This window comes from Habropoda laboriosa, unplaced genomic scaffold (genome assembly GCF_001263275.1).
Source record: "Habropoda laboriosa isolate 0110345459 unplaced genomic scaffold, ASM126327v1 scaffold65, whole genome shotgun sequence".
Lineage (NCBI taxonomy): Eukaryota > Metazoa > Arthropoda > Insecta > Hymenoptera > Apidae > Habropoda > Habropoda laboriosa.
Window position 1 is genome coordinate 3,671,738 of NW_017100254.1, and position 25,246 is coordinate 3,696,983.

General features: G+C 34.8%; 2 protein-coding genes across 2 annotated transcripts; both read left to right on the forward strand.

Moving 5' to 3' along the window:
- Positions 1-751: 751 nt before the first annotated feature.
- On the forward strand, positions 752-13,883 carry LOC108572253. The gene is made up of 15 exons (XM_017934453.1): positions 752-835; positions 1,297-1,423; positions 1,708-1,851; positions 2,692-2,819; positions 2,926-3,060; positions 3,359-3,650; positions 4,100-4,255; positions 4,523-4,714; positions 4,863-4,993; positions 11,308-11,578; positions 11,669-11,913; positions 12,103-12,370; positions 12,504-12,731; positions 13,174-13,368; positions 13,610-13,883. The coding sequence occupies exons 1-15, from the start codon at positions 752-754 to the stop codon at positions 13,792-13,794; spliced, it is 2,781 nt and encodes a 926-aa protein (XP_017789942.1). The 3' UTR covers positions 13,795-13,883.
- A 2,685-nt stretch (positions 13,884-16,568) lies between these two features.
- On the forward strand, positions 16,569-19,538 carry LOC108572386 (cell wall protein DAN4-like). The gene is made up of 6 exons (XM_017934621.1): positions 16,569-16,598; positions 17,104-17,282; positions 17,382-17,537; positions 17,833-18,627; positions 19,057-19,179; positions 19,292-19,538. Exons 1-6 carry the CDS (start codon positions 16,569-16,571, stop codon positions 19,536-19,538), a joined length of 1,530 nt encoding a protein of 509 aa, XP_017790110.1.
- The last annotated feature ends 5,708 nt before the right edge of the window (positions 19,539-25,246 follow it).

A 25,246-nucleotide genomic window follows, 5' to 3' on the forward strand; every position in this document is an offset into this window, starting at 1 on the left:
GTGTTTAAATTGTCACACATGATCGAAAGCGATTCTGAAAAAGTTCAGACACTCGATCGCACGTGTTGAACGACACGCTCCTAAGAAATCGTTCGATCTGTTGGAGAAACGAAGTGTTATTATTCCTTCGTCGCTTGGTGTTTTTCCGTTAAAGAGAGAAAACGACGTGCAACTAGTCTCGTTCACCGGAACTGCCACCGTTACGTTGACAACGTAATTTCTATTATCTGATAATAATTCACCTAGCAGGAAAAAAGTCATTTGCGAGACGACTGGACAGAGAGTGCAACTGTCCGGAGAACCTCTGGAGCACCGAAATTATGTAAATTTAACGGGAAAACACGGTAAAATCGAAGTCTCGCGAGAAAGATTTTTCACTCAAGTTCACGATGTTGTACGTGATAAATTGAAAAAGAGAACGTAACACGTATTTTTCCACGAGCTGTCGGAACAAAGAGGGGCAAACAAGGAAGGAATCGGTTCACCGTGGTGTGCCAATGGCTCGTCGGTGCTCCTCCTAACCGAAGAAACAAGAAGTGAGGGGAATACCGAGCCGGTGTGCGGATTACACATCGTGTTATTAAGCAGTGAATGAAGAGGCGGTGACCAAACTTTACCTCGCGATGTGTGATAGCCGACGTTCGATCACGAGAAGTTAACCTTTCTGCGAGTATTGCGCGACACTCGTCGAGTACCTGCCAATTCGTGCATCGAACTCGCTCGTCTGTCAGTGTATAGTGCAAACGAGAAGATGACGAGTCCTGCAGACGTGAAGAAGAAAGCGCCTGACGGAGGCTGGGGATGGTTCGTTTGCCTTGGCAGTAGCCTAATCACGGTAACTTGCTTCATCCTCCTAAGAATTCTTTATCTTTTCGTGAAAATTTTCTTGCGTTTCGTACACTTTCGGTGTGCGCTTCTCTTGTCCTATGGAGATTTCGATGTCAACCGTTTATCGCACCGATTCTCGAGCTTTTGGCTTCTTTTTCGAATCTTTGCGTTACTTTTTCTCTGATCTTTCTTTTTACCACGTACGTGCTCGTTATCTGTCCAAATGGAATTCTGAAGTTCCAGAATGAACGTACTCGATTACCTAATCTTGTTTAAGAATAATTATCTTAACTCGTTGAGTATCTGTGCTGATAGTGTGCCAGACTGAACTAAGATAATCTCGATTATAATTTTCACGTAAACGTTACTGTAATTCTATTTAGCGTAATTTCGCGTATTTGGTGAAATTTTATTGTTGAAAAATTAACGAACGGTCCTTTGTAATTTTTCTCAAATTTCTTCCCTCAGCTCTCTTTGAGATCGTTAGACCCCTCGTTCGGACTCCTTTTTCACGATCCCTTGGAAGAACTCGAGATAGACTCGACTGGAACGTCGTTAATAATGAGCATTCTCGATGCTATCGTGAATTTTTCAGGTACTCGAACAAAAACACGACGTGATAAAATTAAACACACAATTGCAATTATTGTAAATTTCACTTTCTCTGCTGTGAAATGTCAATTTTCTGCATTATCCGTACAGAGTGTCCCATTTACAGCGATCCTCGAGAATATCTTCCAAACTGTTGAATGATATTTTTCTGAAACATCTGTTTGGTATTGGTAGCAATTTCGAAGGTATTCTCAAGGGAATATTCGACTTGAATGGGACACTCTGTATAATTGGTACTATATGTTCTTTTTTTCTCTCTCAATTTAGGTCTTTTAATAGGGCCGTTGTTGAAGAAATATTCTTATCGAAAAGTAGCTTTCTTTGGATCCCTCTTAAGCTGCACCGGACTGATACTGACGTCAAGAGCTAATAGCATGTTTCACATTATTTGCACTTACAGTATTTTGGGCGGTATGGACAAGTTTTCACACAAATTCGTACATGATAAGTTCGTGTTTTAACTGAAGAAGATATTCTTTAATCGAAGAACGTCCTCTTTCCTTTCTATTTCATCGTACTTATTAAGTTATAAGTAGCAGTCAGAGCGAAGTAATTGTTTCAAATAGAAAATAGTCTAATTTTATTTCAAATCGTGCCTATAACTATGAAAATAAAATAACTTATTTGTTGCAACGACTTTTCAATATAGTTTTCAAAAATGGTGTTTCATTTGAAGGATTCTGAGAATAGTCGGACTTTATTTTCAAATACTTCATTTACTTTCAGTTTATTCCTAATTAAAATTTTGAACAATTTAGGTATTTACTTTGTTACATATGAACAGTCGTGCTTGAATTAAAACTAAATTTACTTTGCCACATATTCTCAACTTATTTTCGTTGTCAAGAACTATTTCAAATATCAGATATTTCATTTTATGCTTTCAGTTGTTGGAATAAAAATATTTCTACTATTTCTAGGATTTCTGGGAAGCTACTATTTAAAACAGCATTTCAAATATTTTTCTCGAAATTTTACCCAGCTCTGGTTGCAATATTGAACGCATTATGTCGTCCCATAATTTCTTCCCGAAATCGGAAAATATTACAACGGAGAAGCAATGAAATTTTATATAACTTCGAAAAAAGTGAAAAATTGTAGAATTGCAATTTAAAAATATGTTTCAAATATCGACCCAAATTTCGGTATAAAATTCGTCAAGAATTTATGAGACGACCCAATGTTTAACACGCGTCGTTTATTATTACTATATTCCCTTTATTCCAAATATTCTCTATGTATCTATCGCAGGGTTGGGAACCGGATTAGCAATCGCGTCGTCTTTCGTTGCATTGAACACATTTTTCGATAAGAAAAGGGGGCAAGCTGTCGGTTTTTCTATGGCGGGAACAGCTTTGGCGATGATGTTAGTACCTCAGGTGCGAAACGGAACATTTTATTAATACCCTTACAGACACTTTTATTCAATTCTTCGGAATATCCATATATTTAGAATTCTGTTGATTTCCTCGGTTTCTTCTACAGTTCATACATCTTCTTTTGGACTCTTATGGATTCCGCGGAGCGATGTTAGTCGTTGGAGCATGGGCGATGCATTCCGCTGTTGGCGCTTGCTTGTTACGTCCTCTCGAAGTTAAAAATACGAAACCTGTTAAAAAGGTATCCTTACGTCACAATTGAAAAATACAATTGCTTCGTTTCTACTAAAAAATTTTCCTCGATTCATTCGAAATTTAGTTCCCGAAACTAATATTTCAGGTCTATTTTTCTAAATGAGCCACTCAGAAGCCAAAGTGACTAACTCCGTTAAATTAGATTTATTAAATTTCTTTTATTTATGAAAAATGAAGCACCGAGCGTGTGCTTTGATGCTGAAATTGGAAAATTTTGGCTTCTGAGGGACTGAAATATCGATAAATCGAAGGAAACTCATGCCAATGGACGTTATTTCTCTCAGGATGTGAATATTTCATCCGAAATCGACACGCTGTTACAAAGAAATAGCAACGGCGTGATAAAGAAGATAGAAAATGGCGCGGAAGATTTGAAAAACGATACCGCGAAAAATGAGGAAAAGGTCGAGGTGGAAGAAAAATTCAAAGACGAATTCCTCGAGAAGATAAAGGAAACCTTCGATTTGGATCTCCTTAAAGACAGTGTTTATCTGAACGTAATTATAGGTTCGAGCCTGTATTACGTTGCCGAGTCAAACTTCAAATTAATGACGCCCTTTTTCTTAGCTAGTATAGGTAAGTAGTTTTCCGTAGTAGATGTTCAAATAGGTACCGTAGCAAAGGATGTTGTCAAATGTACCGAAATCTTTTTAACAAAGGCAAATTTAAAGCAAACCGAAAAGTTCGAAATTCGATAAAACTAACGATGGAATTGAAACGAACAGGTAAAACGGCAAAATTCTAATTGAACAGGCCTTGAATGAAGTACATAAATGTCATCTAGCATCCTAGCTACGGCACACAGTGGAACGAAACCCGAAGAAACGCGACAAACGATTGAAAAATTGATTATAGAATTTCCGATGCGTTATTGTTTCTTTGACAATATTATATATATATGCAAATAATTTTAGAAAATATAGTACGCTCTCGTACCGTTTATCGCGTTTTTTCGGGTTTCGTTCCACTGTGCAGTATTTTCTAGGATTTCGGTAGACATCTCGAAGGAACTTGATGGTCGATAGGAATGAACAACGTGGAAATTGCATCTTGTTTGTCGATAACTGCATTCACGGACATTCTCGCCCGACTTTTACTACCGACAATCTTCGACAGATTGGGATTCAAGAAGAGAACTGTGTTCTGGGTGTTTTGTATGCTAGTTGGCATTGGACGATCGAGTATGTGCTTGTTGTGCTCTTTACATATATACATTTTTTACAAGTAACATCAACTTGTGTTACGTCACGTCGGAATTGCTTGAAGAAATTTAAAAGAGAAAGGAAAAAAACTAATTTAAATAATTAAAAAAAAAGATACATCAGCTGTTGTTAATTGAATTAGGAAGATTTCTTTCTTATCTTCACATTTCTATATTGTTCGACATTGACAATACTCTGTGTGTAAGAAGTGTTCAAATCTTTCTCATTCGTTCGAATTTCTTTCAGTTATGGCAGAACAATCGAAAGGAATATTCCTGATAGTAACATTCGTGATAATAGGATTTTTACGAGGCGCCACTTTGGTAAATTTAAATCTCAGCGTTTCGGAATGTTGTTCCTTGAAGAAGCTTCCAAGTGCTTTTGGAATGTTTATGGTGTCTAAAGGTTTATTTGTTGTGATAATGAGTCCTTTAATTGGTACGTTTAAACGTGATACCTTTAAATGTAGTTATAAATTTAATAATATTAAGTTCAATCGTTGTTGCAAATTATTCGATGACGTAATAGGTTATTAAAACTCTATCTAAACGATAAGACACATTGAACTGTTTTCATTCGTTTTCAGGATATATCAGAGATAGTAGTAAAAGTTATACAATTTGCATACACGTTATGACATTTATGATAAGCATCACTTTCATTACGTGGAGTATCGAATTTATGTATCAGATGCTGGAAAAAAGAAGATCTGCTTTAGCCAAACAAGCACAGAACCAGGTAATAGAGTAAATATTATTTACCATTTAAGTTTCATAAAAATATTATGTACAAAGTTCGGCGAAACTTTATTTAACAAATCTAGAAATATTTATTATATGTCAAAAAGCCAATGAATATTATTTCACTTTATTATTTTTGTCCAATACCTGTCATCGTCGTGTCGTTTTTAACTGTTAGCTAAATGTTACTATTTAATGTGAAAAATTACGTTCATGTTCTAGTTAACTTATTACAATGTTTTCATAATATTGTTCGCGTTATGCGTATAAAAGAAAATTCACGAAGGCATAGATTCCTGTCATACTTTTTCCCAACAATAGTTCTCGATTTAGAAAAGATCATAATATAAATAGAAAAAATATACAACAGAAAGTTTCTATGTATAATTTGTTCTCAAACAAGTGCTGTTTACAATTTTTATTTTTTGCTATATTTCTTTTTCTGTGCAATTTTGTTAATAATAATCCAGTATTTATTTACGTGTGATGAAAAATAGATTTACAAAACAAATATATCATATTGAAAACACTTAACAAATGTGAATACTATTTAACCAAATATGGATGTATAATATTCAAGCATAAATATTCAACACACTGTGAAATGTTTATGAAAGTCATCTGTTCATGTAAAATGTTTAAGATGTATATTTTAAGTAAGATATGACAACTCGAATGTAGTCCAATTAAACGATAATTTAATTGACAATACATTTATTAAAGAAATTGTTAAATAATGTATTGGATGATAACAAAAATCGAAAACATCTTCATGTAACAATTTATTCTTTCAATATAACTTAATTTTAAAACATATTGAAAATAGAAAATGATCATGTTCATATTTATGATTGAAATTAAAAAGGACTTCTTTATATTCAAGTTTTCATACCTTAACATTTTCAAATACATATTTTCTAAGTATTTTCGAATTTTTGCTAATATCCTGTATAAAAACTTTAATTATATCTGTTGTTATGTATAATAAGCGAACCAACTGATATTTGTAACACATCAGACTTTTATTTATCTTTTGATTCTACTTTAAATACCTAAATGTTGCATAATGTTACAGAATGTCTCATTTAACACTGTTAATACTGTGTCATTTAAAGATCATGTTACTGATTCGTGTAATTTATTGAAACTTCAAGAATAGAATTGTCCCTTTAGATATTTAGTAAGATGCAACAGTCAAACTTACCTCTTTAATGTCTCATCAATTGTAGAATTAAAGATTTATTAAAACTATACAATGTAAATATTGTAGTCCAAATGATTATTAACAACAACATAATAATGATAGCGTTTAATGATTAGTTCATTGTGGTAAATAGCAAGGTATCTTGAAAGCAAATCTATCAGTAAAATGTAACATTTATATTTTCTATTAATTTCAAATTGTCTCACAAGTTAATGGTTTTACAGTTTGTACAAATATTATGACATTAATCATAAGTTGCAAAATATTGTTATTCTCATAATGACTTGTACCTGACATCTTATATGCATACGTAGGTACTTTTTAAAATGAAAACTAACAGAATTAAAAAGAATTACCGTTGTTGCTATAATATTGTAACTAAAATTCACCGTTGATGAAAATATGTGTATATAATAATGTAACTCTTAATTGCAATAAAAATTCGTGTCTGAAATATCCACAATGTTTTTTACTGATTTTTCACGTTTTGTTAAAGAAAAAGTTTTTAAAACATATTCAGACCAAAGTGTTATTTTTAATATAAATGAAACGAAATATTATTATTCATATATTAACAATAAATCGTAAATCGTACATAGAACTACACATGTAACACAAATCGTTTTTAATTTTAAATTCTAGAAGTTAACCTATATTTAGACGTACTTTCATTCTTGTTGTACAGTATCTGTAACATTTTATAAATAAATAAAGCGATATGTACGAATAAAATTTGTTGATCTCACAAGTAAAGTTAGCTGATACCCTATATTTCGTATTTTGCTTTATATTTTAAAACTTCGAACTCTTTATGGGCGAAGAAAGGATTAAAATTAAAGAAGTTAGGTGAGTAATATTTATAATATTAATTTTATATATCGTTCCAACAAGAAACATTCTTCATGTATCTACCTACGCATTAGAGATTACACCTTCGAGGTCGTTCAACTTTTATCTGAAACACTTCTCGATATTATCAGTTGATTGCAAAATATCATCGAACATCCTATACGACAAACGAAATTTCAGATTTCATTCTCTCGAAAACAAAGCCTTGAACAAAAATATTTTCTATATTTTCTTATGTCTTATTGCACCAGGAATTGCACTGTGTTTACACCATACTTCAATTTTCTACGCCGATCGTGCAAGAAAGCACGTAACCAGGCAGCTTCGATAATGTACGTAAATGAAGGGTCTGACGTTGACTGCCGAAGGTTTTTATCGGCCAACTTCTCTTCATTGGACCAGTCACGAGCAACCGCAACTTCGCTTGGACCATATGTATGTCGTTTCTTTTTGCATTTCGTTCGGGTTTCTTCGGCACAAAGGATGCCAGTGAAAAGTTCCTACATAGATGCATTGGACCAGAAGATACTGTGCTTTTCCAGTGAATAAAAGTGTACGGGAACGATATACTAACGGTGATCTGCTTAATGAAACGTGTTTTCTGTAGTGACGATGAATTAACTGCAAATTAAATAACAACGCAACCGGGCTGTTCTATCATAATGCAACGACCAACTTCGTTTTGAGAGAATTGTGAATGTTCTGTGAGTTTCTTGAGAATTTATTTTATATTTACGTAGATTGAACATCGTGACTATTTATTAATGGCAATATTTTATTCGAGCATGAGATACTTGTGATATTTGTATTTCGTGAATTCTGCTTGTTGAATAACGTGTTTTAAAATAAAGAAATTTATGAACTTGCCTATTCATGCTTTCTTTGTTTCTATCGACAGTTTCGTCGTTCACCTTATTTACATATTTTACGAAGAAAAATATTTTAATACATCTTCGATAAAATAATCTGATAATTTCTATTCTTCGTAATATTTTAATTAATTACTTTCCTTCAGTTTCTATATTCTATATTATTTTGATATAATATTTAACTTTAAAGTTAGGCTACGATTATATTAGATGTGTATTTAAAACCTTTATAAAATTTTTACAAATAAATGGTAGATGAAAACGAGAAAATAAAATGTTTTCTTTAAAAGAGGAAAATAGAGAATATCGTACTTCGTTTCAAGATCTGTTGAATCAACCAGATAAATCTCAGAGTATATCAGAATAAATTCTGAAACATTTTTTACATTCTACTTAAACGGAACTAAAAAAACACTAAACAATCATCATTCGTTCGAAAAATGTAGATCACATATCTTCAGTTGCAATAAATCAATCAAATTGATTTGAACGACCTGCGTATACGATATCAATATGTATACAGATTCTTATGAGTGTATCCATTGCAATCTTCAAAACATTTCATTTATCAGAACGTTATTTCGTTCGAATACGCATCCACTATACCACAATCTTAGGTGTATTGAGTACGTTAGAATTCGAGGAAAATTGATACGATGTTTAGAAATTTCTAAATAATTACAGCACAAATTAGTCAAGAACGTAAAATAGCAGATATAATGAAAATAAAAACTATTGAATTCTGAAAGATTAGTATATTTTTCTTGACAATTGGTAAGTAATCAAATTGACTTCATTTAAATATTATCATTTAGTGATAACGGAATTAGTTTATCACAAAGCAGATATTATAAGTTCGTGCACAGATAATAGTCACATTTTTGTAAATAATATGTTTAATAAATATGCTTAAATAATAGCAAATACCGCTTATTAGTCATTTTCTGTTAAGAATAATTTTTATTTCGCTCAATATTACCTGCGTCTTTTTTACTAATAATTCGAACAAATCAATTTTTTGTTATACAATTCACGAATGAAAATATATTTACAATTGTACATAATCTTATTATACATATACTACTATAGATACATATATTACGTAATCACGTTTGACGAGCGAACCAATGAATTCTTAAAATTTATATTAATTATTGAAATTTATATTAATTGTACAAGTTTTTATGTTACGCAATTGTTATGATAGATAAATTTTCCATTGGCACGTCAATTATTCATCTATATACAAAAATATTAATAACCTCTTCCCTCCATCCCATAATGCAATCTTTCTTCGTAAATGTTTTGATAACATCATGGATAAATTAGTGCGGGAATTATAAATATCAAATTGTAAATAATTTTATCAGAATCACGAGTATATTGCTATTAACGTCTGTTAACAAATATGTTATTGGTGCTATTTGATAAGTATTTCAAAATACGTTATTGCGTGTCAGTAGTAGCTACATTGTATACTATCCTGTAACCTAACCTAACCTTTGTAACAGTGTGAAACTTTCTTTTATCAGAAAAATATTAGATATAGTCGTGTGAATTTTCAAATTTTTCTTTTAATCATAGAAAGCATTCGAACTATTGACATAACGCCTCGTGATAACCAACATTATGATAATGCTAAAAGTCACTTCAAGATGTTACATTGTTTTTTTATCAATGAACATTGTTGCGTATCGTATCAAGAGTATACTTGTTCTTTGACAAGTATAAAAACATGTATAATTCTATCGATAATTTTTTCAAAATCGTCACTTCGAAGTAAAGAAAAAATTTGTTGTTTAACTTTTATGAAATAAAATCTAGTTTTATTCACAGATACTTGGTGGAAAATAGAACGTAACACTCAGGTACATTTTGCACTTTAACAAAAGTACTTCTGCACTATGCATGTATTTGGTATTGTACATTGTTGATAACATACAAAGTATTCCATTTGTAGTCAAGAAGGGAAGATTTACGGACATTTCACGTGCGGCAAACAAAGTAAAGCCAAGATTAAAGAAGAAGTAGAAGATAAAAGATACGTATGACACGCGTGGTTCTGGACTCTTACTAAAAAAATGATGTTAATACTAATTATCTCTGTGTACGTCGTACAATTAATTAGCGTACAGATGACGAACGAAGCTGTTGTCAATTAATATTAATATCACATAACATTAATGATTGCAATCACAGTATGAGATTAATGTTACACAAATTCGGAATATTCTCTGAGAAAGCGGTGTAGCAGCCATCTGTTTGTTGTGACGCGGATCCTAAGGAAAAGAGAGCAAGGGTATACTCAATACCGTTAGAAAAAGGGGGAGGTTTTCTCATGGACTACGAGAGTCAGGTCAACGGACAATTTTGTTTGAAATCGAAGAGTTCTTCTTTATCGTCACATACGACGGCAACAAGTCATAGAGAAATGAACCGTTGCATTTTAAAGCGAGTTTACATTTTCTTTATTAAATCACAACGATTTCGCTGGTGGGAATCTTTGTTCGCGCGTTTAGTTGCTCAAACACACCGGCTGGATTTGATTTTTCGACGAAGCTGTAACGATAGAATCATAAACAATTCTGTTACATGTGTCTGCGTGGGCGTATACGTTGAACACTTATCCAGAGACTAGCGCATATCTTATCATTTGCCCAATCCCGTCGTTTTATTTGGTTGACACATTAACTTTGCAGTCTGCGATCAGCTCCAAGGCAAGACGAAGGAGCGAAAGAAGCGCCGCGGTGCCGTCGTCATTCCCTCAGAAATTGTGCGTGAAGTGGAAGTGGATGTTGTGGATACCCCATTGTGATCGATAAAATGTCACGTGGCGAGACTGACAGAGGCTGGGCCTGGATGATCGTCGTCGGCGTGACAATCATTAATGTGAGTTTTCAGGAGTATATTCGCTAATTTCACTCGTGTCGAACGACTATCGGGCATATTGAGCTCGTGTGTCCTCCATTTATCTTCGTGCTACTATAGATATCACCATGCTTGGTGGCGCACGTGCCATCGCTCACTGCATTGTATTGTTTAAATCGATATTTTATTTAATGTTTAATTAATCAATACTTAACGTGATTGCGAATATATCAAGATTAAAAACGAAATAATTGTTTTGAATTGTTTGTAAAATTCGTAAAAATCGTTGATTTTAGACCTGCTGGAATCCCTCATAAGTTCTTCTCTTAATTATTGCTCGGTCATATAGACAAGATTTATTGTAAACAGAGCGGGAACAATCGTTGAATTCCCTGAAGTTTATCTAGACTGATAGAATTGAAACCATAAACACTCCTCTTTTATTATACCAGAAAACACACGTATATACTCAATCTTACGAAATACATATGTTTGTTTCAGCTGTCGATACTTCCGATACAACAATGCTTCGGTCTAATCTTCCGAGAGCGTTTCTTTTCACTCGGTATCACCGCCACGCAGACGTCGTTAATTCTTCATTTGTGTGGAACGATCACGTGCAGCCTGGGCCTGATAAGCGGGCCAATGATGAAGAGATTCACATTCAGAAAGGTCGCTTTTCTCGGGGGGTTCACTGCCGCCATTGGCGTCTGTATGACTGCCTTTGCAGTCTCTCTTCCCTCTATTATTTTGACTTACTGCGTTATCGTTGGTGAGCCACACACGCACGTCGTGTTTTTCTTCCTCCTTCTCTTCGTTTTTGTAGATCCGAAATTTAGTGGAAAAATGACGTACTTTGTAGGTATTGGACACGGAATCATGTTTCCAGCTACGAGTCTCGCAATGAACTCCTACTTTCGGAAAAAACGAAACGTTGCTATGGGACTTTCAGTAACATTGACTGGTCTAGGACCGATTTTGATGCCTCTTCTGATAGCGATACTATTGGAGAATTACGCCACTACTGGAACCTTGTTAATCCTTGCTGGTATAGCAGCGCATTCATTAGTAGGAGCGTCGTTGTTGAAACCGTTTAAGGAGAAAGAAGTGAGTTAAAGACTCGTTGGTAAAATAATGAAGGAAACATGCAATATTTTCTGGTAACAGTTGATCACATTCATTTTACAATTGACAAGATACTTCTGTTTACACGTGTCTGTCGTGGTTCGTTGCCTTCTCAAAATTCCAAAGATGAATCAAGGATTAGTGCTCACAGTCAGATTTCATTCCTAATAGATTACAAGTATAACAAAGGACAATGACATCATCCCATCTTCCGCAGAATTAAAAATCGAGAACGAAAGCAGTGATAAAAATGACGCCGTTCATTGTCGATTATTGAACGCTGAATCGGAACGAGAGATGAAAAAGTCTGAACAGTATCCATCGGAGGATACGAAGCTTGAAAGTACGAAAGAGGAGAAAAGGTCGGCTTTGGCAAACCTTTCGGAGAATTTGGACCTTGCTCTTTTAAAGGATAGTCGTTATGTCGCTATTATATTAGGTAATATTGCTTATAAGCATTATTTTAAATCATAAGAATTTTGAATAATAATATACTGAATTATGAAATTTTCTATGAACAAACGTTATTCTACATTTGCTATCTTTTATTTGCTAAATTCGATTTGTAACAGGTATGGGAGTATCACTGGTCGCCGAAACAAACTTCAACGCGATGATTCCTTTTGTCCTGACCGAGCTTTCCGGACTCGAAAGGACTTCGATCGCGACGATAATGTCGATCCAAGCCGTATCTGACATCACCGGACGGCTCTGCGTTCCATTTCTCGCGCAGAAAGCTGGCTGGACGTCCAGAAATCTTTACGCGATGTCTTTGCTAGGATCCACTCTTGGAAGGACCAGTACGTACAGCAACGTAAAATATTCGAATGTCAGAAATCGATCCCTTCACGGCAACGAATATACTTGATCTGCTGGGTGGGTGGAGTTCAGCTTTATGGTAATTGGCCTTTAACAGATCCAACGAGAGTGACAAACATGAACGAATGTTTTCTTTTTCTTTGCGTTCTTATCGAATCTCCTCGAATATATGACGAACAGAAATTGTGAAATAATTAAACAAAAGTGAAATGCGTTGAACATATGTTATGTTACGAGTGATCTAATGAGATTTCGTTATTATTATTACTTTATGGGTGTAAACTTTTGCGTGACATAAGTTTGAATTCGAAATTAAAGTTTTCTAATTTTTCTTTTGGTATTTCTGTGAGATGGACGGTTAATGTAGAAAATTGTTAATAGCGTTTTGCGTGAAAAAATGTAACTAAACATTGTCAATTTCAGTATTATCCACTTGGGGAAACACCTACATCGTGGTAATTTGTGTTGCATTAATTATTGGTGTTGCAAAAGGAACGAAAGCTGTCTTCCAGGCGTTGATAATACCTGATTATGTGCCTCTTGAAAGATTGCCAGCTGCTTCTGGCATGCAAATGGTCTGCAACGGTATACTATCGATTACGATAGGTCCCATCATAGGTAATTGTTCAATTCTGTTGTTTTTAGCTTGTTTTTAGAGATACAAAAAAGGCAATTGTTCAAAAATTCTTTTTGGGAAACAAATATTTTTAATGTTTTCGTCGAAACATTTAGGTACCTAGTAGTACCTACTTACTAAATGCCTAATCAACATAGATCTACAATTCCAAAAGAAATATAAGCTCTTCATTACATTTATTAAGATTGATTGATATTATACCTACATGTACTTATCTTTAAGGTTTAGTACACGATACGACGAAGAGTTACGTAGGCGCCCTTCATTTCACGTCGATCTTAAGTCTTTCCTGTGTTGTTTTATGGTACATCGGAGGGCTTTGGCAATTTAAGAAAAGTTCTGGAAACTTAGATACGAAAAAGGAAGCGATCGAAATAGAAAGAGATGCCTTAGAATGCAATGCATAAGTAATCGTTAATTAAAATTTTGTTAATTGTTAACAAGAATTGTTTACGCGAGAACAGGCTCAAAACTTAAAGTACTACACAAAATACACTACGCCACAAAATTAAAGGTTTGCTCAATTTCGACCGACAAATGGTCAATATTTGAATTGCTGTAATTTCGTGAAAAAAAATCTTAAATCAGTCTACCTGGGCTTATTTCAAAGGGTGAAGCCTCTGCTTTCACACCCTTGAACGTAATTTTTTCAAAGACCATTTTTTGTTATAAAACGGAGTGCGAAACTGAAGTTGCCTTTTTCTTTTCAAATTTTACAAATTCCAACGACTGTAGAGTTCAAAAAATTTTTTTCCAGATTCGTTTTAAAATGTCTTTGTAAAGGAAAGTCTCCCATTTATAATGATCTATAAAAAGTTGATGTACGATTTTTTGTCGACGTTTTATCACACTTTAAATGAAAAGTGTGCCGCCGACATTGGAATAAACCAAGATACACCACGAGGAGATGTGGTTAGAGCGTGTGTAGTGTGTGTTTTTAGTGTGCGTGTGTTACAATTTTTTTTCACGAAGTTACAGCGTTCAAATACCGACAATTTTTCGGTCAAAATTTAGCGATCGTTTAATTTTGTGACGTAGTGTATTATTAATAATAAATATAAAATTAAAATAATATTGTAAGAATTGAAAGGAAATTCTATTAACATTACTTTATATATCGAGCAGCAGTACTATAGATCAAACTAATTTTAACAGATCCCTATATAATGTCACAAAAGTTTGACAATGTATAATACTTGTAAAATATACTTTTGTAATATACTATAATACCTAATAATAATATCCCAGTATTTTGTAAAGTATTATAAGGAGTTAACTGGTAAAAAAAAAATGTTGTATTTTACTGCAATATTGTATATTGTACAGAAGTATGAATATTAAAAATACACGATATTTCTTACATTCCTTGTTTCATTTTCCTCTTGAAAAAATTACAAAAATCAAAACGTTATCAGAAATCGCAAATGGTGCAGCGTGTCCACGCGCATTGGCTGCAGCTTTCTTTTCTACTTCTAGGTGAAGATGCAAGAACCTGTATCTGCCGTGGCAAACTGGTATTTTGCCAACTAGTAATCGAACGAAACGATGCTCCAATAATCCGTGGCTATCTAACTAACGGAATAGTGGAGTATAATACCATTACTTTAAGGCTATCGATGCTATTGAATAGTAAATGAAAAAACTTTGAATTTTATTTTCTATTCATAGCACACCGCGGTGTTTATCAGCGAACACATTGAAATCGAATAGTTGTTCTTGGTTTCATTGTAACGTGTATAACAGAGGTAACAAATGACTTGTATACCCTTGGTGTCTGCCTCGCACCAAAGTAAGAAAATTCAGTGAAAGAGACTCCTAGTGACAGTGGTTTCGAGGTCAGTGGAACGTGCGGAAAGTTTCGATGGAAGCGTTAAACAGCAGTTGCGACCATGTCTCGTCGGTTTTTTCTTTTGTAAATAAACCGAAAGCAGCGGTCGTGAAATAAAAGAAGATCGATCCTTTTTCCGGAATCTTTACTGAGAAACTATAGATACCGATACTTCGTCACTGAACTAAATATTAGTTCACTTTTACTGCGATAAGTGTTACTTAATCTGTAACAGAACAGCTTCCTATTACTTTACCTATAATCACGAGTCACCGTGAGTTCGCATAAAATTAAAAAATAAGAAAATAAACAATTACTCGATGTACTATTTAATTCAATAAAGAATAGATTACTAGTTCATTTGTTTTTTCTCGCTTATCGTACTCAATTAACAAATGTCTCAAAGCAAACTATATTTGTCAAGTAGGTTAAACTAAAAAAAACCCTTTTTTCCCAAAAAGCATATATTAACACCGTTCCATAGGATCACATTTCTCTACATCATTTGGACCCAGAGGAAAACTAATTCTTTTCCGTTCTATTACACATGTTTGCAGCGAGAAACGAATTAGTTTCAAACCGAGAAATTCTATTTTCAATTTTACACGACGAATAAGAGAAACCTCCAACCTGGAAGTAAGGTTTCGGTAGAAAAAAAAAGTGGGGATTAGAAACTCGAGCAACGAGATCCATACTTTCATCGCGGCCCAAAATATAATGCTAACGAAAGAAGCGTGTGTGTGTGTGTAAGATCCTACGGGAAAAAGGAAGAGGGGAAAAAGGTGGCTGGACTGGGCCAGAGAGGTGTTGGCGCATCGGATCCTCGAATAATATTGCTATTACAGGCGGTATTCCCCGTACTGTTAGCCACCTTTCTCCTAATCGAGCGAGCAAGAGGCTCGGAGGGTCCTTGCTACGACACTGCTGGGCCCCGTGACACACATCAATGGGCCGAAATGTAACGGTACCATTCGCGGTGGCCTACTTTCCGTCAGCTCACCGCGCTCTCTCTTCCCCGTTCCTTCCTCCTTTCTTCATGGCTGGTCGCGTGCTTTCTTTCTCTCTGCTACGTCGGTTCTCGGTCATGCAAGCGCACAACCACGTACTCTTACGTACATATCTCTCTCCTCCTGGTTACTGGACTTTTACCCAGCGCGAACTCCCGGTCTGTTGTACGCGACGCCGGCTGATTATTACACGGTCAGTAATGAAAGCGTCCTCTTCGCGCGCAGAGGTACCACTGTCATGTAGCCGCGTACGACCGCCTCTCCTCGTACCACCCTTTTTTTACACTGGCGAGCAAGCCTGTCCAGTGAAAAGAAACCGCCTGTACCTAACCGTGAAACGCGAGTTATGAATGTGATCGTGCAACTTGTCCTCCAGGTGAGCGATACCTCGTTGAGTTAGGCTACTCTATCCGCGACAGTATTTTGGTACTAGAGATCTTCTTCGATTTGGATAAGGCGAAAGTTTTGGGGAACCTGGCGATAAGCAAGCGAGTGTTTTTTTTTTGTTTTTTAAGTAAAGCAATAGTATCAACGAAGTTTGCAACTTTGGAAATTCAAAAATGCGCAGAAGCAAGCGAGTGTCTTCTTTTTTAAATAAATCAAAGCAGTAGGTTTGTGTGGGAAGAAATGATCGAAATCACACGATCTATAATATATTTATGAAAGCACTGTTAGGTAGGTGTCGCGACAACGCTGACGGACAAGTGTCAAACGTTGATTAAGAGAGTAAGCTTGTCTTCGTCGAATTTCCGGTAATCGATGGTTCACAGAGTGTATTACAGTTCTGTCGTTGTGTTTGAAAAATGTCGAACATGGTGCGTTTGTGGCTGACGGAGATATTGTTGGAGAAATGAAGGTATATCGATTTGATGTTGGTGCAGGTGATCACGTATGAGCTCGTAAGATGCCAAGGAAGTGGTGGACCAAGCACTTTCGGATATGACGCGTCCTCAGCTTGCAGTAAACCGTATTCTCGTGCTGGCCGTGCACGATTAGCGAACCTTCCTTGCGATTTTCGACGACAAAACTGGTGCACGATAGCTGGCAGTTCTTATCCCTGGTAAATGGACTAAATTGTCGGGAAAAAGAGTGTTTTAAGAAGAGAAATTCATATCAGGATAACGTTGATTTCTTTGATATGTTAATCCTTGAATTTCAGGCACGCTGTTCGTCGTTTCGTACAGGAGAATCAAGGATTAATGAGACGTATGTACGGAGACGAAAGACATATTAATATATTAAGAGCGGAATTCGAGAAAAATGATATCGAATTAAAGTATGACGAATATTATCATCAATTTTCCGATGATCATAAGTAAGTTTTTCAAGTGAAATATGTAACATTGCTTATTCTCTAAGTTACAAATATCTATCTTTGTTCGTTTTACTACGATTAACGTTCGCGATACTTTACATTAACTTTTTACGGTTAATTCTTCGTTCATCAGTATTTAGAACACAATAGTTTATTTTTTATTGTACAATTTTGCCTGCGTTAAATATAAAATACAACAATTAGTCAGTTTTAATTATAAACTACAAAGCTTCCATTTCTGTTCGAGAAGTGAATGCAATTAACAGCTCAATAATCGACAAAAACGATTCTTCAGGAGATATCAATACACGCACGATTACGAGTACTTCGACAGAGAAGAGGAGGGTTTAAGAGTAAACGGGCACGAGTTCGAGGGACGAAGCTTCACCAGCAGATCGTTCAACGACAATTCCGTGAAACGTTTGAGCAAATTTCCAAAATTGAGCGAATACACCCGACCTCATTTCCGACCGACCGAGAAATCCACTACTTCAACGTCCACGACCACAGCAACGTCTAGCACAGCATCGACGACCACCCCTGTCTCTACCACAGAAACGGTATCACCGACGATCGCCTCGACAATTCGCGAATCTATCACAAAATCCACCCCGTCGACCACGATTTCAACGGACAACACGAAGGAGGAGAAACGGGAGAACCCGGCTGAAGAAGTGACAATGTTCACAACAGTGACGAATTCTTACGCGACGAAGGATCAGAATTTCAGCATCAACGAAATCCCGGAGCAGACAGACAGAATCGACGAGGAGCAAGAGGAGGAGGCGATTAGGGTGATCGCGGAGGTCTCCGAGATAAACGTGGACGAGACGTCGACAGTGAGTTTTCCAGCCACTACTGAACTACCGCCACCGGTTCAACTGGACAGCAACGAGGACCTGTTTGCCACGCCGAAAGAAACGACCGTTCAAGAGGAGGCGTCCAGCTCGAGCGAGCAGCAGGAGTTCAGGCCGCGACCGGAATATCGGCCCTCGAATAAGCCGGAAGCTTCGACTATAGAAGGCCAGCTGTATCAGGACGTCGCCGCGAAAGATCAACAGGAACAACCGGTTCTCAAGCTTCGAGGAGTGTAAGTGTTCCTTCCTTTTATTTCTATCGATTATCGATCCTCCTAGGGTATTTCACTTTTATCCAGACAGCTCTTCTTAACCCTCGAGCAAACGAATAACGGCGATAGTTGCATGCACAACGGACTCCGGGTCAAATATGACCCGAGCGAAAGCATATCTTTGGGATTTACTAGGCGTTATATTGTTTCAAATTTTATACAAACGTATTTGTAATATAAGAAATGGGAGAGTCGTGACTCTGTTTCGAATTTCGGTGTGAAACGAGAGACTTCAATGCCGGGTCAGCGGTGACTCTATAATCTCTGTGCAATTAACTAATGTTAATCCAGAAACGTCGTAGTAGCTAGTAACATAGACGAATAAGTTGGTAAATTGGTCACAACTCCTACTAAGTCAAAAATAATATAAAAAAGAAAACGATATTTTAGTAATGCTTGCCCCGTGAAAGAGGAAGTAGTGGCGCCATTTTGGGCGAACAACACCAGAGGAGAGGTACTGGCACTTTTGAATCTCTATCCTTTCGAGCAATACGTTCACTGGGAAAAATGCACGTAAGTATCTCAAATTTTCCTATTTTCTCTCCTTTTGAATTTAAACGAGACTTTTTAAGTCTTTCTCGTTAAGTAGCAGAAAATCTTTATTTCCAATTTTCTTTACCGAAAGACACGAGAACAAGCAGATGTACTGTCGAGATGGATGCAGATGCGAGCAACAATATAGACTTCATCGATTGTTAGCCTACGATCCGAACAACGAGTGTCGCGGTATCTTCAGCGATTGGTTCAAATTTCCAAGCTGTTGCGTCTGTCGTTGCTACGATTTACCTCTCGAATTTCGCGTAACCTCTCGCTCTCCCCGTACTCAGAAACAACGTATCAAAGTACGACCACCTAGGACTCGTTACACGTAAGGAATGAAAGGTTTCGTTGTTTTAAACGAACTTTAGCGACAATTCTCTCCTCGGTTTCATTCTTGCTTACTCTACGTATATAAATCTATTTAAGGCACACTTGTTGAACATCCTGTAAATAATTGAATTAACGTTAAAATAGTTGAAATGCTTCGTATATCACAGAGAGTAGTATATATACTTGAAACTAGAATCGAAGGATTTCGATGTTGCACACTCTGAATGGAAATTTGGAAATTATCTCACGAAGATCATTAACGGCTTCAGCCTAGTCAAACAAATTTAGTCTTTGTTATCGCGTTATTTATACTACAAGAATGAAATTCGCCCGCCATTTACCACAGCGTTTTAGTTGTACACTAAATACTCGGAGTGCAGTTTGTAAATATTAACAACAATATGCGAACAAATATATAATCCATATATTATTATTTATTTCAATTGTTTGTTTGTTTGTTTTTTTACAGTAAACCGGTGCCTCGATTGTTATAAATATCGTAGATATATTGCATTGTTATGTATATAACATTGAGGAAATAAACCACTTGATAATTATTAAGAATTCAACGTACGTGTACCGAAGTAATTTTTACACTTGCTCAAAGTGTTTTTATTAAACATTCGCTGCAAGTAATCGTAAAAGAATAAGGCTCGTGAATAAAATTGTATAAGCCATGTTTTTTTTGTTACGTTTACCCTTAATTAATCTTGTTTAATCAATGTTATATAATATTCGAATTATCTGCAATTGCAACACACGTATGAAACGTTGGTAATGGAACAGTACTTGTTTTCTAATATTACCCGTAACGATAATGTTTCTAAGAGTATAACTATTTATTTACAAGAACGTGAATTTCTATAATGTCTGTATTTGCATGTTTTATACCAAAAAAAAAGAAGAAAAAAGAAGAAAGAAAAATTGATGTCGAAACATATTCCATTCGTTGACTTTGTAAGCATCGTTATATATGTATGTATGGACGTTAATTTATAATAAAAAATAAATGTATTACAATCACAAGGAATTCAAATTTAATTAAACCCTGCAATCATTGTGCAATTTCAATTTCACTATGATTTTCCCTTCACCTTTTCTTTTATAAATAATTTTTCCCCCCCTTTGGTTCATTTTTTTACAGGAGTATATTTCATTTCAAAGGATAAACGAACTTTTTCTTAAATTTTTAATACGACAAAATAGTGCGATAGATTTAAGTTAAGATTAAGTAAAAATTGCAACATGATACATATTTGGGTCTCAAGATGATAATTTCATTTCATTTCAGAATTTGACTATAATAGTGATCGTAATAATCATTGCAGTTACTATATTTCTTATTTTTGATATTTTGACAATTATTCCAATTGTAATTCTAATTTTTATTTGTTTCACATTTTTTAAAATTTTGAATCCTTATTTTTCAATTTTCAAGTGGCGAATTGAAGAAGATGGATGCAATTGCACTCAATGAAAATGTAGAACGATCGTTCGTTCTTCAACAGCAAAACCCATTTTATTTTCGTTACAATCGATTTTATTTTCTCATTTTCCTACATAAGACAACTTGTACGTTTTACAAGAAAGAAGAAGACTTACAAACAATAACGAACGTCAATACGTTAATACTTGATGGGCAATCGCGTGTTGCGTTAACAGCAATATCGACATACCCCTTATATCGTACATATTAATCAGTGTCACATATACATATATATTATAATATTACAAAGATCGTGTTATCCGTGTCTCGTTTGCGAATATATGTATGTACATATCATATAGCGTGCGCGTGCACACATACACGCACGCAAAAGAAAGGAAGAGGGAATCGGATCGTACAATATTTCTTCTCATTGTTAGTGCAAAAGAATTCTACGATCAGTGATAAAATTAGTCACGCGAACAGCAAATAGAACATATTTCCCTGATTATAACGTTACAGAAAACCAATCACATATTACACCGTCCAAATTTCTATCGCTCTTTTTTCTTCCATCGTTCCCAACCGTTGTCACTTTTATTGTTACTCGAAAAGGTGTATCGTGCAAATTACCGGTGTTAATAGCGACGACGAATTCAGTTACATTCATATGTACAAACTTACAAGGAGATACACGACCAAATTAAAGCTCACTGTTGACTACTATCGAGAAAAGAAGAAGAGATTTTGCCCAATGCCCCACCTCGTTTATTATAAGTATAAAATAGTTTCTATTTGAAGTAGTTTGTGGTGGACCAAAATGGCGTCCGAGTGAAAAACGACCCCAGTGTGCGCTGAAATTAATCGACACTGGTGCACATTCTGTTCTTACGATCGGTAAAATATTTCAAAAATTATTCTCACTGGTCGCGAAAGTAAAAATATTCTAATTGTATCAGTATACATTTTACACGTAGATCTGATGAAAAATAGCGGTGGTTGCTGTAGAAAGTATGTTCGGGGCAGTCAACGCATGGCAGGAATAGACTCAAGAAGACGATGTTCTTTTTTTTTTTTTTTCTATGGAAACTCTAAAATTGGATATTTGGAACACGTATTACGTTACATTTGCGGACTATGAATATTGAGTTAGTAATTCTATTGAAAAGTTAGAGCGAAATATCTTTCTTTTTGAACAGGTGAAATCAACGTGTGCTATATTTGCTTCTTAAGTTAATTGAAAATCGTGTCAATTCGTAAATGTAAAATTTACGAACTGACGATTCTCTAGAAATTCTAGATTTATTTTTGAAAAATTGCCAAGGAAGCAGTGTGTTTATTCTATTGAAAATTGAGTTTGTTCCGTCGCATTCAAGGTTTCCTAATTTCAAGAAAAATCCCATAAAAATCCTGTCAATTCGTAAATGTAAAATTTACGAACTGACGATTCTCTGAAAATGCTAGATTGATTTTTTCAACAATCGCCAAAAAGTGTATTTATTCTGTTGAAAGTTGAGTTCGTTCCGTTGCATTCAAGATTTCCTAATTCCGGTAAAAATCCCATAAAAATTCTCGTGAGCCGCTGTTCTCGGTGAATTGATCGAATCACGTTGCAATTCTATGGCAAAAATGTGTCGTCCCTGGTTTAACGTCAAACATGATCGGTATATGCACCAATTGGTATAAAAAATATTTGCATCTCGGTACGATCACAAATTTCATGCTGCTCACATGTGTCGATATATATGTATATGTATATTGATCACAGATTATGAAATATCCTATCCGTTCGATTTTCGATAACGGAGAAACGCTACAATCGTATCCATATACCTGCACTACACTGTTAGTTCATTTTATCGAGCGCGATAAAAATATTCTACCAATAATAATACACGCATTCACTGTTCAAACTTCTCGCACTGGTGGGAAAAAAGAAAAAGCAAAAAAAAACGATACTTGCAGGATTTATACAAATATACATTATGCGGCATTATCTTCATTTTTTTTCTTTTTTATCGAATAACGTAACTAATGGACGTGTTTATTACAATCTTCGAGAAATATTCGAATATTCATTAATTGCAAAAAAACAAAAAAAAAAAAACAAAAAAAAACATTACAACTAACGATAAATCCCCTTTTTGTTTCATTACAGTGTACGTTACCACAACCTGTAGTAAATAATATACAAAATAACGATTTTGAACATGCTGGATAATTGCTGAGAAAACAAGAAAACACGTGTTCTGCAAATAAACGGTACCAGTTTATTGCTGACTATGTAAAGGTTTTTAACTATAAATAATAAATAGTCTAAGAAATAATAACTTAAATAAAGGACACTATGTGTATAAACAAGTTTTTTTGATGTTCATGTGTTGTGGAAGCATGCTTAAAATTCTGCGCTGCCGATCGAAATTAAAACGATTTCTAAGGCTCATATTTCAAGTAATACGAAAACTTTCTCTTTATACAATACATAATAATACATTACGCACAAATATACTACATATGTATATATAATACATTTATAAAACATAATGTTGTTATCACTTTAACATTTCTTAAAACGATGCTGTTCAAATGATATTGTTATATCGATACAAAAGCTTTAACAAAAAAAAAAAAAAAGAAAAAAGAAAAAGAAACGATTCATTTACAATCGAAATTCTTGACAATCGTCATTTTTTTTTACAAAACAATTTTCCCACCTTAATGAAAAACAATTTTCTATCATTTTCGGTAAATATTTAACCTTCCTCGTGCACCGTGTTCGAAAATTCTAACTCTCCGCGACGAGAAAATTAAATAAATACTCTGGCAGTGAATGCGTTTACAAATGAACGCTACAGCCCTATATACTCTGATTTCTTTACTCGCAAAATGAAAATTCTGTCAACCTATGGAGTAAGTGTGTTTTCAAACTCTGTTTCCAACAACACAAAGTGTTAACGATCGATTGTTCGATAAATCAATCTGAATAAATCTCGATACGCTCTTCTTAGTGACTATGCAATTCCATTTTAGTAGTGCACTCTGTATATGTAAAGGTGATTATCAAAAACTCTAAGATTTATTGTTATTACATCAACCATTTCGACAAATAATTTTTTTTTTTTGTTCTGTTATACCATTGTTAAATTCTTCTGATATGAATGTTTCACTGTTCTCGTTCGAGAAATTCCATTCGTTCGAAGTTTTCGCGCAATGGAAACCCATCAATCGTACGGTAATTCTTAGGTATTGTATAATTCTATAAATACGTAAAATTGGCGAAAGAAAAGAGATTTCATGGTACTGCCATAAAATATTCGATACTTCTCGCTGACAAAATACTTGAATCTGATTTATCTATGCTCGCAACACTGTGTCACATCTGCATTTATGTATTACCTATCATACTGTTCTTTAGTTGAAGGATGAATAAGCTTCATAGTCGATGAGGTATATTATATCCTGATTCAGAGACGGTTCCAATAAGGAGAGACGAACAGAACACCCTGTATATACTCACTTTATAAGATTCTACGTTGTTATAGAGACAAAACACAAAGGAAGCACCGCAACGTTTTTCATAAAAAGAACAATTTTATATGCACAAACAATGACAATTTCGATATTTCGATAATTGGCTAACGACGCATTGGCTGATAAGAGAATGTTTTCTTCTAACATTTCTATGACAATTGATATTACTAAATTGTTACACAAATTCTACCCATTAAACGGTCACATCACGTATAATAATCTTATTTAAATAAAATACCACGTACGTATTGATTAGGAACTAAAGAAAGCTAAATTTATTTACTTTAATCTTATCATTGTTAAACATTCTGATACATACATTTAGTAGAAAGGCACTATTAATTTTATAAAAAGATGGAAGACTATCAAAGTGTTTAAAAAGGCTGATACAGCATTGAGAGAATTTCCAGAGAAATAAATATTGATAGACTTATTATTCCTACACACTTGTCGAACTTACGTTATTAATAGAAAAACAAATCATATAGTAAATACAAAACAATATTGGGATAAAGACAACTTCAAAGTAAACTCTTTTCAGCCAATAGCGTCGTGCAGGTTAGGTACACCGAATAATAGACTTGGTTAAGCGAATAGTGCGATACAAATACACAGCGGGAAAAGTAGGAGACAGAGCGAATATAAAGTTAGACATAGGGGCACACAAGTGATACTGTGAGAAGAAATTCATAATAGAAAATAGAAGAATACTATTGAAGACTAGTTGCAATCACTGTTTGAATAAACTACCAT

Bases quoted from the DNA above. Each gene is read 5' to 3' on its own strand.
- LOC108572253 (XM_017934453.1), top strand. From the start codon at position 752: ATGACGAGTCCTGCAGACGTGAAGAAGAAAGCGCCTGACGGAGGCTGG. The intron at 11,579-11,668 runs GTGAGCCACACA...CGTACTTTGTAG, and splicing joins GACTTACTGCGTTATCGTTG to GTATTGGACACGGAATCATG. The intron at 11,914-12,102 runs GTGAGTTAAAGA...CATTCCTAATAG, and splicing joins AACCGTTTAAGGAGAAAGAA to ATTACAAGTATAACAAAGGA.
- LOC108572386 (XM_017934621.1), top strand. From the start codon at position 16,569: ATGAATGTGATCGTGCAACTTGTCCTCCAG. The intron at 18,628-19,056 runs GTAAGTGTTCCT...ACGATATTTTAG, and splicing joins GTTCTCAAGCTTCGAGGAGT to TAATGCTTGCCCCGTGAAAG. The intron at 19,180-19,291 runs GTAAGTATCTCA...CTTTACCGAAAG, and splicing joins GTTCACTGGGAAAAATGCAC to ACACGAGAACAAGCAGATGT.